Below are 16,708 nucleotides of genomic sequence, written 5' to 3'. Positions count from 1 at the left end.
CTCCTCTGAATCATTCAGATGTTCATTAGCAAACTTCAGACGGGTCTGTACATGTGCTTTCTTGAGCGGGGGGACCTTGCGGATGCTGCAGGATTTCAATGCTTCTCGGCGTAGTGTGTTACCAATTGTTTTCTTGGTGACTATGGTCCCAGCTGCCTTGAGATCATTGACAAGATTCTCCTGTGTAGTTCTGGGCTGATTCCTCAGCGTTCTTATGATCATTAAAACTCCATGAGGGGAGATCTTCCATGGAGCCCCAGACTGAGGGAGACTGACAGTTATTTTGTTACTGTTACTGTACTAATGACCAGTGGCGGCTGGTGCTCCATGGGCCGGGGGGGCGTCAGATGGACCATACCATAACCCCCCCCCCTGGACCACACCAGCTCTAGCTCGCACACCCAGCACCCCCCCCCCCCCAGTCACTGGCTCACTCACCCTGGGAAGGCAGCGGCGGCTCTGTGGGCTTCTCCTGCGTCTCCTGCCTCCTTCTCCTCCTTGGCCAATAGCATGGCTTCTCCTTTCGGCCAATCGGGAAACGGATCTCAGGACCCGCTTCCTAATTGGCCAGGAGGAGAATCAGTGTGGCAATAGCGAATATTCATTCGCTATTGTCACACAGGTGGGTGGACTCAGGGTGCAGTGCTCTGCCCCCCCCCCCCCCCGAGCCCTCCCTTTTTTGAAGCCTATTAGAGCCTCTGGCTCTAATCACGTGCTTCAAAATAAAACCCCATTGGAAATCCATGCGTCCGGCACCCTGCATGTAGATTAGGGGGTCGGACGCATGGATAGGGGGTGCGGCGCCCCCAATGGATGTGCCGCTTCTGCTAATGACACTGGCAGGAAAGGGGTTAACCCAGGGGCGATCAAAGGGTTAAATGTGAGCCTACCAGTGATGGCGAACCTTGGCACCCCAGATGTTTTGGAACTACATTTCCCATGATGCTCAACTATACTGCAGAGTGCATGAGCATCATGGGAAATGTAGTTCCAAAACATCTGTGGTGACAAAGTTCGCCATCACTGGCCTAGGGGGTGCTTTCTGTCTGGGGCAGGGACTTGTGAAATGATCATAGAGACCTGTGCTCCTATATAGAAGGATCACAGGCGCTCTGTGATCATTCCAGATCCAGGTTTACAACAGCAGACTGTCTCTCAGCATGGAGCGATCCCGGGTTGCCCAGCGGCAATTGCTGCCACCGGTCCTGTGGATCAGCTTCCCTGTTTTATAATGGGGGGGGCGCACGTGCACCCAGGTGCGCTACCACGAACCGTCATGTCTGAAGGGATGCAGACCCTGAGGCTTTCCTTATTGGAGCCCTGCAGGTGCAGCAGCTGATTGATAATTATAAAGTCACTCCCATTCACTCTGACCATGGCTACAGAGAAATAAACAGTTATTTCTTTAGAGTAAGAAAAGGTAGGAAACTGCAACAAAGTTTGCTATAATCCCTGCAATGTACAGAAATCATCCAGAGGGGGGGTCTCAATAAAAGTGGAGTTATCCTTTAATGCATTGGTGGGGGGGGTTGTACATGTGTGTTACAGTAATAGCATTGAACAGCAGCTTCCTATAACATGCCAATCCTCTGACTCCTGACCTGTACCTGCCTCTCTCTATATATAGGAGCAGCAGGCCCCTCCCTCCCAGCCGTGCATCCCCCCAATCATTCATTCCTGGGGGCGGGGCCGCCACAAGACGAGGAAATGTAATGTATCAATCGTACTGGCCGCGCGCCTACTATATGACAGCTGGGCGTGGCATAGGTGGGTGTGACCGTGTGGGGTGTGTGACATTGTGAAGGGGGGGGCGTGGCTCCTATCCGTCCTCGGGCAGCCTCCCACTGAGCTTCCTCACCTTCTCCCTCTCCATTGGCCGCGCATCACATGCCTACCTTGCGTGGGCCTGCGCTGATTGGGCAGCCAGTCAGCCTCTACTCTCTCTATTGGCCGGAGATTCCCGCCCACCTCGGACCCTCCCCCAATCGGGAGGCGAGCTGGGGACGGCGCCTTCTCCGATTGGCTGGCCGGGAAGATGGCGAGGACGGCGCACGGAGGAGCCGACAGTGAGCCCCGGCTCTGCCCGATGGCCGAGAGTGACCTGGCCGAGCCCTGCAGGGAGGGCAGCCCGAGGTGGGGCCCCCAGCATGCTGGGGCCCGGGAGCTGGCCGAACTCTACTCCCCAGGTGAGAGGAGACACCCCCGAGGGGCCCCACTAAGGGGGGGGGGGGGACACTGTGTGAGAGGAGTGTATGAGGAGGGGGGGACACTGTGTGAGAGGAGTGTATGAGGAGGGGGGGGACACTGTGTGAGAGGAGTGTATGAGGAGGAGGGGGGGACACTGTGTGAGAGGAGTGTATGAGGGGGGGGGACACTGTGTGAGAGGAGTGTATGAGGAGGGGGGACACTGTGTGAGAGGAGTGTATGAGGAGGGGGGGACACTGTGTGAGAGGAGTGTATGATTAGGGGGGGACACTGTGTGAGAGGAGTGTATGAGGAGGAGGGACACTGTGTGAGAGGAGTGTATGAGGAGGGGGGGACACTGTGTGAGAGGAGTGTATGAGGAGGGGGGACACTGTGTGAGAGGAGTGTATGAGGAGGGGGGGGACACTGTGTGAGAGGAGTGTATGAGGAGGAGGGGGGGACACTGTGTGAGAGGAGTGTATGAGGGGGGGGGACACTGTGTGAGAGGAGTGTATGAGGAGGGGGGGACACTGTGTGAGAGGAGTGTATGAGGAGGGGGGACACTGTGTGAGAGGAGTGTATGAGGAGGGGGGACACTGTGTGAGAGGAGTGTATGAGGAGGGGGGGACACTGTGTGAGAGGAGTGTATGAGGAGGGGGGGGACACTGTGTGAGAGGAGTGTATGAGGAGGAGGGGGGGACACTGTGTGAGAGGAGTGTATGAGGAGGAGGGGGACACTGTGTGAGAGGAGTGTATGAGGAGGGGGGGGACACTGTGTGAGAGGAGTGTATGAGGAGGGGGGGGACACTGTGTGAGAGGAATGTATGAGGAGGGGGGGGACACTGTGTGAGAGGAGTGTATGAGGAGGGGGGGGGGACACTGTGTGAGAGGAGTGTATGAGGAGGAGGGGGGGACACTGTGTGAGAGGAGTGTATGAGGAGGAGGGGGGGCACTGTGTGAGAGGAGTGTATGAGGAGGAGGGGGGGACACTGTGTGAGAGGAATGTATGAGGAGGGGGGGGACACTGTGTGAGAGGAGTGTATGAGGAGGGGGGGGGGACACTGTGTGAGAGGAGTGTATGAGGAGGGGGGGGGGACACTGTGTGAGAGGAGTGTATGAGGGGGGGGGGGGACACTGTGTGAGAGGAGTGTATGAGGAGGGGGGGACACTGTGTGAGAGGAGTGTATGAGGAGGGGGGGGGGGACACTGTGTGAGAGGAGTGTATGAGGGGGGGGGGACACTGTGTGAGAGGAGTGTATGAGGGGGGGGGGACACTGTGTGAGAGGAGTGTATGAGGAGGGGGGGGGGACACTGTGTGAGAGGAGTGTATGAGGAGGGGGGGGGGGCACTGTGTGAGAGGAGTGTATGAGGGGGGGGGGACACTGTGTGAGAGGAGTGTATGAGGAGGGGGGGACACTGTGTGAGAGGAGTGTATGAGGAGGGGGGGGGACACTGTGTGAGAGGAGTGTATGAGGGGGGGGGACACTGTGTGAGAGGAGTGTATGAGGGGGGGGGGACACTGTGTGAGAGGAGTGTATGAGGAGGAGGGGGGGACACTGTGTGAGAGGAATGTATGAGGAGGGGGGGGGACACTGTGTGAGAGGAGTGTATGAGGGGGGGGGGACACTGTGTGAGAGGAGTGTATGAGGAGGGGGGGGACACTGTGTGAGAGGAGTGTATGAGGAGGAGGGACACTGTGTGAGAGGAGTGTATGAGGAGGAGGGGACACTGTGTGAGAGGAGTGTATGAGGAGGGGGGACACTGTGTGAGAGGAGTGTATGAGGAGGGGGGACACTGTGTGAGAGGAGTGTATGAGGGGGGGGGGACACTGTGTGAGAGGAGTGTATGAGGAGGGGGGACACTGTGTGAGAGGAGTGTATGAGGAGGAGGGGACACTGTGTGAGAGGAGTGTATGAGGAGGGGGGGACACTGTGTGAGAGGAGTGTATGAGGAGGAGGGGGGGACACTGTGTGAGAGGAATGTATGAGGAGGGGGGGACACTGTGTGAGAGAAATGTATGAGGAGGGGGGGGACACTGTGTGAGAGGAGTGTATGAGGGGGGGGGGGACACTGTGTGAGAGGAGTGTATGAGGAGGGGGGGACACTGTGTGAGAGGAGTGTATGAGGAGGAGGGGGGGACACTGTGTGAGAGGAATGTATGAGGAGGGGGGGGACACTGTGTGAGAGGAGTGTATGAGGGGGGGGGACACTGTGTGAGAGGAGTGTATGAGGAGGGGGGGACACTGTGTGAGAGGAGTGTATGAGGAGGAGGGACACTGTGTGAGAGGAGTGTATGAGGAGGGGGGGGACACTGTGTGAGAGGAGTGTATGAGGAGGAGGGGACACTGTGTGAGAGGAGTGTATGAGGAGGGGGGACACTGTGTGAGAGGAGTGTATGAGGAGGGGGGACACTGTGTGAGAGGAGTGTATGAGGGGGGGGGACACTGTGTGAGAGGAGTGTATGAGGAGGGGGGACACTGTGTGAGAGGAGTGTATGAGGAGGGGGGACACTGTGTGAGAGGAGTGTATGAGGAGGGGGGGACACTGTGTGAGAGGAGTGTATGAGGAGGAGGGGACACTGTGTGAGAGGAGTGTATGAGGAGGGGGGACACTGTGTGAGAGGAGTGTATGAGGAGGGGGGGGGACACTGTGTGAGAGGAGTGTATGAGGAGGGGGGGACACTGTGTGAGAGGAGTGTATGAGGAGGAGGGGGGGACACTGTGTGAGAGGAATGTATGAGGAGGGGGGGGACACTGTGTGAGAGGAGTGTATGAGGGGGGGGGGACACTGTGTGAGAGGAGTGTATGAGGAGGGGGGGACACTGTGTGAGAGGAGTGTATGAGGAGGAGGGACACTGTGTGAGAGGAGTGTATGAGGAGGAGGGGACACTGTGTGAGAGGAGTGTATGAGGAGGGGGGACACTGTGTGAGAGGAGTGTATGAGGAGGGGGGACACTGTGTGAGAGGAGTGTATGAGGGGGGGGGGACACTGTGTGAGAGGAGTGTATGAGGAGGGGGGGACACTGTGTGAGAGGAGTGTATGAGGAGGAGGGGACACTGTGTGAGAGGAGTGTATGAGGAGGGGGGACACTGTGTGAGAGGAGTGTATGAGGAGCGGGGGACACTGTGTGAGAGGAGTGTATGAGGAGGGGGGGACACTGTGTGAGAGGAGTGTATGAGGAGGAGGGGGGGACACTGTGTGAGAGGAGTGTATGAGGAGGGGGGGACACTGTGTGAGAAGAGTGTATGAGGAGCGGGGGACACTGTGAGAGGAGTGTATGAGGAGGGGGGGACACTGTGTGAGAGGAGTGTATGAGGAGGAGGGGGGGACACTGTGTGAGAGGAATGTATGAGGAGGGGGGGGACACTGTGTGAGAGGAGTGTATGAGGGGGGGGGGACACTGTGTGAGAGGAGTGTATGAGGAGGGGGGGACACTGTGTGAGAGGAGTGTATGAGGAGGAGGGACACTGTGTGAGAGGAGTGTATGAGGAGGAGGGGACACTGTGTGAGAGGAGTGTATGAGGAGGGGGGACACTGTGTGAGAGGAGTGTATGAGGAGGGGGGGACACTGTGTGAGAGGAGTGTATGAGGGGGGGGGGGACACTGTGTGAGAGGAGTGTATGAGGAGGAGGAGGGGGGACACTGTGTGAGAGGAGTGTATGAGGAGGGGGGGACACTGTGTGAGAGGAGTGTATGAGGAGGGGGGACACTGTGTGAGAGGAGTGTATGAGGAGGGGGGGACACTGTGTGAGAGGAGTGTATGAGGAGGGGGGGGACACTGTGTGAGAGGAGTGTATGAGGAGGGGGGGACACTGTGTGAGAGGAGTGTATGAGGAGGAGGGGGGGACACTGTGTGAGAGGAGTGTATGAGGAGAGGGGACACTGTGTGAGAGGAGTGTATGAGGAGGGGGGGGACACTGTGTGAGAGGAGTGTATGAGGAGGGGGGGGGACACTGTGTGAGAGGAGTGTATGAGGAGGAGGGGGGGACACTGTGTGAGAGGAGTGTATGAGGAGGGGGGGACACTGTGTGAGAGGAGTGTATGAGGAGGGGGGGGACACTGTGTGAGAGGAGTGTATGAGGAGGGGGGACACTGTGTGAGAGGAGTGTATGAGGAGGGGGGACACTGTGTGAGAGGAGTGTATGAGGAGGAGGGGGGACACTGTGTGAGAGGAGTGTATGAGGAGGAGGGGGGACACTGTGTGAGAGGAGTGTATGAGGGGGGGGGGACACTGTGTGAGAGGAGTGTATGAGGAGGGGGGGACACTGTGTGAGAGGAGTGTATGAGGAGGGGGGGGACACTGTGTGAGAGGAGTGTATGAGGAGGGGGGGGACACTGTGTGAGAGGAGTGTATGAGGAGGGGGGGGGACACTGTGTGAGAGGAGTGTATGAGGAGGGGGGGACACTGTGTGAGAGGAGTGTATGAGGAGGGGGGGACACTGTGTGAGAGGAGTGTATGAGGAGGAGGGGGGACACTGTGTGAGAGGAGTGTATGAGGAGGAGGGGGGGGCACTGTGTGAGAGGAGTGTATGAGGAGGAGGGGGGGACACTGTGTGAGAGGAGTGTATGAGGAGGGGGGGGACACTGTGTGAGAGGAGTGTATGAGGAGGGGGGGGACACTGTGTGAGAGGAGTGTATGAGGAGGGGGGGGACACTGTGTGAGAGGAGTGTATGAGGAGGGGGGGGGGACACTGTGTGAGAGGAGTGTATGAGGAGGAGGGGGGACACTGTGTGAGAGGAGTGTATGAGGAGGGGGGGACACTGTGTGAGAGGAGTGTATGAGGAGGAGGGGGGACACTGTGTGAGAGGAGTGTATGAGGAGAGGGGACACTGTGTGAGAGGAGTGTATGAGGAGGGGGGGACACTGTGTGAGAGGAGTGTATGAGGAGGGGGGGGGACACTGTGTGAGAGGAGTGTATGAGGAGGAGGGGGGACACTGTGTGAGAGGAGTGTATGAGGAGGGGGGGACACTGTGTGAGAGGAGTGTATGAGGAGGGGGGGGACACTGTGTGAGAGGAGTGTATGAGGAGGGGGGACACTGTGTGAGAGGAGTGTATGAGGAGGAGGGGGGACACTGTGTGAGAGGAGTGTATGAGGAGGGGGGGGGACACTGTGTGAGAGGAGTGTATGAGGGGGGGGGACACTGTGTGAGAGGAGTGTATGAGGAGGGGGGGACACTGTGTGAGAGGAGTGTATGAGGAGGGGGGGACACTGTGTGAGAGGAGTGTATGAGGAGGGGGGGACACTGTGTGAGAGGAGTGTATGAGGAGGGGGGGACACTGTGTGAGAGGAGTGTATGAGGAGGGGGGGACACTGTGTGAGAGGAGTGTATGAGGAGGGGGGACACTGTGTGAGAGGAGTGTATGAGGAGGGGGGGGACACTGTGTGAGAGGAGTGTATGAGGAGGAGGGGGGGGGGACACTGTGTGAGAGGAGTGTATGAGGAGGAGGGGGGGGACACTGTGTGAGAGGAGTGTATGAGGAGGGGGGGGACACTGTGTGAGAGGAGTGTATGAGGAGGGGGGGGACACTGTGTGAGAGGAGTGTATGAGGAGGGGGGGGACACTGTGTGAGAGGAGTGTATGAGGAGGGGGGGGGACACTGTGTGAGAGGAGTGTATGAGGAGGAGGGGGGACACTGTGTGAGAGGAGTGTATGAGGAGGGGGGGACACTGTGTGAGAGGAGTGTATGAGGAGGGGGGGGGACACTGTGTGAGAGGAGTGTATGAGGAGGGGGGACACTGTGTGAGAGGAGTGTATGAGGAGGAGGGGGGACACTGTGTGAGAGGAGTGTATGAGGAGGGGGGGGGACACTGTGTGAGAGGAGTGTATGAGGAGGGGGGACACTGTGTGAGAGGAGTGTATGAGGAGGGGGGGACACTGTGTGAGAGGAGTGTATGAGGAGGGGGGGGACACTGTGTGAGAGGAGTGTATGAGGAGAGGGGGGACACTGTGTGAGAGGAGTGTATGAGGAGGGGGGGACACTGTGTGAGAGGAGTGTATGAGGAGGGGGGACACTGTGTGAGAGGAGTGTATGAGGAGGGGGGACACTGTGTGAGAGGAGTGTATGAGGAGGAGGGGGGGACACTGTGTGAGAGGAGTGTATGAGGAGGAGGGGGGGGGCACTGTGTGAGAGGAGTGTATGAGGAGGAGGGGGGGACACTGTGTGAGAGGAGTGTATGAGGAGGGGGGGGACACTGTGTGAGAGGAGTGTATGAGGAGGGGGGGGACACTGTGTGAGAGGAGTGTATGAGGAGGGGGGACACTGGTGAGAGGAGGTGTATGAGGAGGGGGGGACACTGTGTGAGAGGAGTGTATGAGGAGGGGGGGACACTGTGTGAGAGGAGTGTATGAGGAGGGGGGGACACTGTGTGAGAGGAGTGTATGAGGAGGGGGGACACTGTGTGAGAGGAGTGTATGAGGGGGGGGGACACTGTGTGAGAGGAGTGTATGAGGAGGGGGAGACACTGTGTGAGAGGAGTGTATGAGGAGGGGGGACACTGTGTGAGAGGAGTGTATGAGGAGGGGGGGGACACTGTGTGAGAGGAGTGTATGAGGAGGAGGGGGGGGACACTGTGTGAGAGGAGTGTATGAGGAGGGGGGACACTGTGTGAGAGGAGTGTATGAGGAGGGGGGGGACACTGTGTGAGAGGAGTGTATGAGGAGGGGGGACACTGTGTGAGAGGAGTGTATGAGGAGGGGGGACACTGTGTGAGAGGAGTGTATGAGGAGGAGGGGACACTGTGTGAGAGGAGTGTATGAGGAGGGGGGGGACACTGTGTGAGAGGAGTGTATGAGGAGGGGGGGACACTGTGTGAGAGGAGTGTATGAGGAGGAGGGGGGGACACTGTGTGAGAGGAGTGTATGAGGAGGGGGGGACACTGTGTGAGAGGAGTGTATGAGGAGGGGGGACACTGTGTGAGAGGAGTGTATGAGGAGGGGGGACACTGTGTGAGAGGAGTGTATGAGGAGGGGGGGACACTGTGTGAGAGGAGTGTATGAGGAGGGGGGGACACTGTGTGAGAGGAGTGTATGAGGAGGGGGGGACACTGTGTGAGAGGAGTGTATGAGGAGGGGGGACACTGTGTGAGAGGAGTGTATGAGGAGGGGGGGGGACACTGTGTGAGAGGAGTGTATGAGGAGGGGGGGGGACACTGTGTGAGAGGAGTGTATGAGGAGGGGGGGGACACTGTGTGAGAGGAGTGTATGAGGAGGAGGGGGGGACACTGTGTGAGAGGAGTGTATGAGGAGGAGGGGGGACACTGTGTGAGAGGAGTGTATGAGGAGGGGGGGACACTGTGTGAGAGGAGTGTATGAGGAGGAGGGGGGACACTGTGTGAGAGGAGTGTATGAGGAGGGGGGGACACTGTGTGAGAGGAGTGTATGAGGATGGGGGACACTGTGTGAGAGGAGTGTATGAGGAGGGGGGGACACTGTGTGAGAGGAGTGTATGAGGAGGGGGGGACACTGTGAGAGGAGTGTATGAGGAGGAGGGGGGGACACTGTGTGAGAGGAGTGTATGAGGAGGGGGGGACACTGTGTGAGAGGAGTGTATGAGGAGGGGGGGACACTGTGTGAGAGGAGTGTATGAGGATGGGGGACACTGTGTGAGAGGAGTGTATGAGGAGGAGGGGGGGACACGTGTGAGAGGAGTGTATGAGGAGGAGGGGGGACACTGTGTGAGAGGAGTGTATGAGGAGGGGGGGACACTGTGTGAGAGGAGTGTATGAGGATGGGGGGACACTGTGTGAGAGGAGTGTATGAGGAGGGGGGGACACTGTGTGAGAGGAGTGTATGAGGAGGGGGGGACACTGTGTGAGAGGAGTGTATGAGGAGGGGGGGACACTGTGTGAGAGGAGTGTATGAGGAGGAGGGGGGGACACTGTGTGAGCGGAGTGTATGAGGAGGAGGGGGGACACTGTGTGAGAGGAGTGTATGAGGAGGAGGGGGGACACTGTGTGAGAGGAGTGTATGAGGAGGAGGGGGGGACACTGTGAGAGGAGTGTATGAGGAGGAGGGGGGGGGACACTGTGTGAGAGGAGTGTATGAGGAGGGGGGGGACACTGTGTGAGAGGAGTGTATGAGGAGGGGGGGACACTGTGAGAGGAGTGTATGAGGAGAGGGGGGGACACTGTGTGAGAGGAGTGTATGAGGAGGGGGGGGACACTGTGAGAGGAGTGTATGAGGAGGAGGGGGGGACACTGTGTGAGAGGAGTGTATGAGGAGGGGGGGGACACTGTGTGAGAGGAGTGTATGAGGAGGGGGGACACTGTGTGAGAGGAGTGTATGAGGAGGGGGGACACTGTGTGAGAGGAGTGTATGAGGAGGGGGGGGGACACTGTGTGAGAGGAGTGTATGAGGAGGGGGGGGACACTGTGTGAGAGGAGTGTATGAGGAGGAGGGGGGACACTGTGTGAGAGGAGTGTATGATGAGGAGGGGGGGACACTGTGTGAGAGGAGTGTATGAGGAGGGGGGGACACTGTGTGAGAGGAGTGTATGAGGAGGGGGGGACACTGTGTGAGAGGAGTGTATGAGGAGGAGGGGGGACACTGTGTGAGAGGAGTGTATGAGGAGGAGGGGGGACACTGTGTGAGAGGAGTGTATGAGGAGGAGGGGGGACACTGTGTGAGAGGAGTGTATGAGGAGGAGGGGGGACACTGTGTGAGAGGGAGTGTATGAGGAGGAGGGGGGGGACACTGTGTGAGAGGAGTGTATGAGGAGGGGGGGACACTGTGTGAGAGGAGTGTATGAGGAGGGGGGGGGGACACTGTGTGAGAGGAGTGTATGAGGAGGGGGGGGACACTGTGTGAGAGGAGTGTATGAGGAGGAGGGGGGGACACTGTGAGAGGAGTGTATGAGGAGGAGGGGGGGGACACTGTGTGAGAGGAGTGTATGAGGAGGAGGGGGGGACACTGTGTGAGAGGAGTGTATGAGGAGGGGGGGGACACTGTGTGAGAGGAGTGTATGAGGAGGGGGGGGACACTGTGTGAGAGGAGTGTATGAGGAGGAGGGGGGGACACTGTGTGAGAGGAGTGTATGAGGAGGGGGGGGACACTGTGTGAGAGGAGTGTATGAGGAGGGGGGGACACTGTGAGAGGAGTGTATGAGGAGGAGGGGGGGACACTGTGTGAGAGGAGTGTATGAGGAGGGGGGGACACTGTGTGAGAGGAGTGTATGAGGAGGGGGGGGACACTGTGTGAGAGGAGTGTATGAGGAGGGGGGGACACTGTGTGAGAGGAGTGTATGAGGAGGGGGGGACACTGTGTGAGAGGAGTGTATGAGGAGGGGGGACACGTGTGAGAGGAGTGTATGAGGAGGGGGGGACACTGTGAGAGGAGTGTATGAGGAGGGGGGGACACTGTGTGAGAGGAGTGTATGAGGAGGGGGGGGACACTGTGTGAGAGGAGTGTATGAGGAGGGGGGGACACTGTGTGAGAGGAGTGTATGAGGAGGAGGGGGGACACTGTGTGAGAGGAGTGTATGAGGGGGGACACTGTGTGAGAGGAGTGTATGAGGAGGGGGGGACACTGTGTGAGAGGAGTGTATGAGGAGGGGGGGGACACTGTGTGAGAGGAGTGTATGAGGAGGGGGGGACACTGTGTGAGAGGAGTGTATGAGGAGGAGGGGGGACACTGTGTGAGAGGAGTGTATGAGGAGGGGGGGACACTGTGTGAGAGGAGTGTATGAGGAGGAGAGGAGTGTGAGAGGAGTGTATGAGGAGGGGGGGACACTGTGTGAGAGGAGTGTATGAAGGAGGGGGGGACACTGTGTGAGAGGAGTGTATGAGGAGGGGGGGACACTGTGTGAGAGGAGTGTATGAGGAGGAGGGGGGGACACTGTGTGAGAGGAGTGTATGAGGAGGGGGGGACACTGTGTGAGAGGAGTGTATGAGGAGGGGGGGGACACTGTGTGAGAGGAGTGTATGAGGAGGGGGGACACTGTGTGAGAGGAGATGTATGAGGAGGGGGGGACACTGTGAGAGGGAGTGTATGAGGAGGGGGGGACACTGTGTGAGAGGAGTGTATGAGGAGGGGGGGACACTGTGTGAGAGGAGTGTATGAGGAGGGGGGGACACTGTGTGAGAGGAGTGTATGAGGAGGGGGGGACACTGTGTGAGAGGAGTGTATGAGGAGGGGGACACTGTGTGAGAGGAGTGTATGAGGAGGGGGGACACTGTGTGAGAGGAGTGTATGAGGAGGGGGGGACACTGTGTGAGAGGAGTGTATGAGGAGGGGGGGGACACTGTGTGAGAGGAGTGTATGAGGAGGGGGGGGGACACTGTGTGAGAGGAGTGTATGAGGAGGAGGGGGGACACTGTGTGAGAGGAGTGTATGAGGAGGGGGGGACACTGTGTGAGAGGAGTGTATGAGGAGGGGGGGGACACTGTGTGAGAGGAGTGTATGAGGAGGGGGGACACTGTGTTGAGGAGTGTATGAGGAGGGGGGACACTGTGTGAGAGGAGTGTATGAGGAGGGGGGGGGGACACTGTGTGAGAGGAGTGTATGAGGAGGGGGGACACTGTGTGAGAGGAGTGTATGAGGAGGGGGGACACTGTGAGAGGAGTGTATGAGGAGGGGGGACACTGTGTGAGAGGAGTGTATGAGGAGGGGGGGACACTGTGTGAGAGGAGTGTATGAGGAGGGGGGGGACACTGTGTGAGAGGAGTGTATGAGGAGGGGGGGACACTGTGTGAGAGGAGTGTATGAGGAGGGGGGGACACTGTGTGAGAGGAGTGTATGAGGAGGGGGGGACACTGTGTGAGAGGAGTGTATGAGGAGGGGGGGACACTGTGAGAGGAGTGTATGAGGAGGGGGGACACTGTGTGAGAGGAGTGTATGGGAGGAGGGGGGGACACTGTGTGAGAGGAGTGTATGAGGAGGGGGGACACTGTGTGAGAGGAGTGTATGAGGAGGGGGGGACACTGTGTGAGAGGAGTGTATGAGGAGGGGGGGACACTGTGTGAGAGGAGTGTATGAGGAGGGGGGGGGACACTGTGTGAGAGGAGTGTATGAGGAGGGGGGGGACACTGTGTGAGAGGGGGGACACGTGTATGAGGAGGGGGGGGACACTGTGTGAGAGGAGTGTATGAGGAGGGGGGGGACACTGTGTGAGAGGAGTGTATGAGGAGGGGGGGACACTGTGTGAGAGGAGTGTATGAGGAGGAGGGGGGGACACTGTGTGAGAGGAGTGTATGAGGAGGAGGGGGGGGACACTGTGTGAGAGGAGTGTATGAGGAGGGGGGGACACTGTGTGAGAGGAGTGTATGAGGAGGGGGGGACACTGTGTGAGAGGAGTGTATGAGAGGAGGGGGGGACACTGTGTGAGAGGAGTGTATGAGGGGGGGGGGACACTGTGTGAGAGGAGTGTATGAGGAGGGGGGACACTGTGGAGAGAGGAGTGATGAGGAGGGGGGGACACTGTGTGAGAGGAGTGTATGAGGAGGGGGGACACTGTGTGAGAGGAGTGTATGAGGAGGGGGGACACTGTGTGAGAGGAGTGTATGAGGAGGGGGGACACTGTGTATGAGGGGGGGGCACTGTGTGAGAGGAGTGTATGAGGAGGAGGGGGGGGACACTGTGTGAGAGGAGTGTATGAGGAGGAGGGGGGACACTGTGTGAGAGGAGTGTATGAGGAGGGGGGGACACTGTGTGAGAGGAGTGTATGAGGAGGGGGGACACTGTGTGAGAGGAGTGTATGAGGAGGGGGGACACTGTGTGAGAGGAGTGTATGAGGAGGGGGGACACTGTGTGAGAGGAGTGTATGAGGAGGGGGGACACTGTGTGAGAGGAGTGTATGAGGAGGGGGGGACACTGTGTGAGAGGAGTGTATGAGGAGGGGGGACACTGTGAGAGGAGTGTATGAGGAGGGGGGGTCACTGTGTGAGAGGAGTGTATGAGGAGGGGGGACACTGTGTGAGAGGAGTGTATGAGGAGGGGGGACACTGTGTGAGAGGAGTGTATGAGGAGGGGGGGACACTGTGTGAGAGGAGTGTATGAGGAGGGGGGGACACTGTGTGAGAGGAGTGTATGAGGAGGGGGGACACTGTGTGAGAGGAGTGTATGAGGAGGGGGGGGACACTGTGTGAGAGGAGTGTATGAGGAGGGGGGACACTGTGTGAGAGGAGTGTATGAGGAGAGGGGGGGACACTGTGTGAGAGGAGTGTATGAGGAGGGGGGACACTGTGTGAGAGGAGTGTATGAGGAGGGGGGGGACACTGTGTGAGAGGAGTGTATGAGGAGGAGGGGGGACACTGTGTGAGAGGAGTGTATGAGGAGGAGGGGGGACACTGGTGAGAGGAGTGTATGAGGAGGGGGGGACACTGTGTGAGAGGAGTGTATGAGGAGGGGGGGACACTGTGTGAGAGGAGTGTATGAGGAGGGGGGGACACTGTGTGAGAGGAGTGTATGAGGAGGGGGGACACTGTGTGAGAGGAGTGTATGAGGAGGAGGGGGACACTGTGTGAGAGGAGTGTATGAGGAGGGGGGACACTGTGTGAGAGGAGTGTATGAGGAGGGGGGGACACTGTGTGAGAGGAGTGTATGAGGGAGGGGGGACACTGTGTGAGAGGAGTGTATGAGGAGGAGGGGGGGACACTGTGTGAGAGGAGTGTATGAGGAGGGGGGGACACTGTGTGAGAGGAGTGTATGAGGAGGGAGGGGGACACTGTGTGAGAGGAGTGTATGAGGAGGGGGGACACTGTGTGAGAGGAGTGTATGAGGAGGGGGGACACTGTGTGAGAGGAGTGTATGAGGAGGGGGGGGGACACTGTGTGAGAGGAGTGTATGAGGAGGGGGGGGACACTGTGTGAGAGGAGTGTATGAGGAGGAGGGGGACACTGTGTGAGAGGAGTGTATGAGGAGGGGGGACACTGTGTGAGAGGAGTGTATGAGGAGGGGGGGACACTGTGTGAGAGGAGTGTATGAGGAGGGGGGACACTGTGTGAGAGGAGTGTATGAGGAGGGGGGACACTGTGTGAGAGGAGTGTATGAGGAGGAGGGGGGGGACACTGTGTGAGAGGAGTGTATGAGGAGGGGGGGGACACTGTGTGAGAGGAGTGTATGAGAGGAGGGGGGACACTGTGTGAGAGGAGTGTATGAGGAGGGGGGACACTGTGTGAGAGGAGTGTATGAGGAGCGGGGGACACTGTGTGAGAGGAGTGTATGAGGAGGGGGGGACACTGTGTGAGAGGAGTGTATGAGGAGGAGGGGGGACACTGTGTGAGAGGATGTATGAGGAGGGGGGGACACTGTGTGAGAGGAGTGTATGAGGGGGGGGGGACACTGTGTGAGAGGAGTGTATGAGGAGGGGGGGACACTGTGTGAGAGGAGTGTATGAGGAGGAGGGGACACTGTGTGAGAGGAGTGTATGAGGAGGAGGGGACACTGTGTGAGAGGAGTGTATGAGGAGGGGGGGACACTGTGTGAGAGGAGTGTATGAGGAGGGGGGACACTGTGTGAGAGGAGTGTATGAGGAGGGGGGACACTGTGTGAGAGGAGTGTATGAGGAGGAGGGGGGACACTGTGTGAGAGGAGTGTATGAGGAGGGGGGGGGGACACTGTGTGAGAGGAGTGTATGAGGAGGGGGGGACACTGTGTGAGAGGAGTGTATGAGGAGGGGGGGACACTGTGTGAGAGGAGTGTATGAGGAGGGGGGGGACACTGTGTGAGAGGAGTGTATGAGGAGGGGGGGACACTGTGTGAGAGGAGTGTATGAGGAGGAGGGGGGGACACTGTGTGAGAGGAGTGTATGAGGAGGAGGGGACACTGTGTGAGAGGAGTGTATGAGGAGGGGGGGGACACTGTGTGAGAGGAGTGTATGAGGAGGGGGGGGGACACTGTGTGAGAGGAGTGTATGAGGAGGAGGGGGGGACACTGTGTGAGAGGAGTGTATGAGGAGGAGGGGGGACACTGTGTGAGAGGAGTGTATGAGGAGGGGGGGACACTGTGTGAGAGGAGTGTATGAGGAGGGGGGGGGGACACTGTGTGAGAGGAGTGTATGAGGAGGGGGGACACTGTGTGAGAGGAGTGTATGAGGAGGAGGGGGGACACTGTGTGAGAGGAGTGTATGAGGAGGGGGGGGACACTGTGTGAGAGGAGTGTATGAGGGGGGGGGACACTGTGTGAGAGGGACACGTGTATGAGGAGGGAGGGGGGGACACTGTGTGAGAGGAGTGTATGAGGAGGGGGGGACACTGTGTGAGAGGAGTGTATGAGGAGGGGGGGGACACTGTGTGAGAGGAGTGTATGAGGAGGGGGGGACACTGTGTGAGAGGAGTGTATGAGGAGGGGGGACACTGTGTGAGAGGAGTGTATGAGGAGGGGGGACACTGTGTGAGAGGAGTGTATGAGGAGGAGGGGGGGACACTGTGTGAGAGGAGTGTATGAGGAGGAGGGGGGGGCACTGTGTGAGAGGAGTGTATGAGGAGGAGGGGGGGACACTGTGTGAGAGGAGTGTATGAGGAGGGGGGGGACACTGTGTGAGAGGAGTGTATGAGGAGGGGGGGGACACTGTGTGAGAGGAGTGTA

General features: G+C 58.6%; 1 protein-coding gene across 1 annotated transcript in view; it reads left to right on the top strand.

Moving 5' to 3' along the window:
- The first annotated feature begins 1,979 nt into the window (after positions 1-1,979).
- Positions 1,980-16,708, top strand: part of LOC309566860 (plasmanylethanolamine desaturase 1-like) — a 110,225-nt gene continuing 95,496 nt past the window's right edge. The window contains exon 1 of the mRNA XM_082272205.1: positions 1,980-2,186. Coding sequence (XP_082128331.1) covers positions 2,036-2,186 — 151 coding nt within the window. The 5' untranslated portion in view covers positions 1,980-2,035. The remainder of the gene's footprint in view (positions 2,187-16,708) is intronic.

Source organism: Pelophylax lessonae (genome assembly GCF_965119305.1).
Source record: "Pelophylax lessonae genome assembly, chromosome: 11".
NCBI lineage: Eukaryota > Metazoa > Chordata > Amphibia > Anura > Ranidae > Pelophylax > Pelophylax lessonae.
Note: the sequence above shows the minus strand (reverse complement) of the source record. Positions and strands in the feature narration are given on the sequence as shown.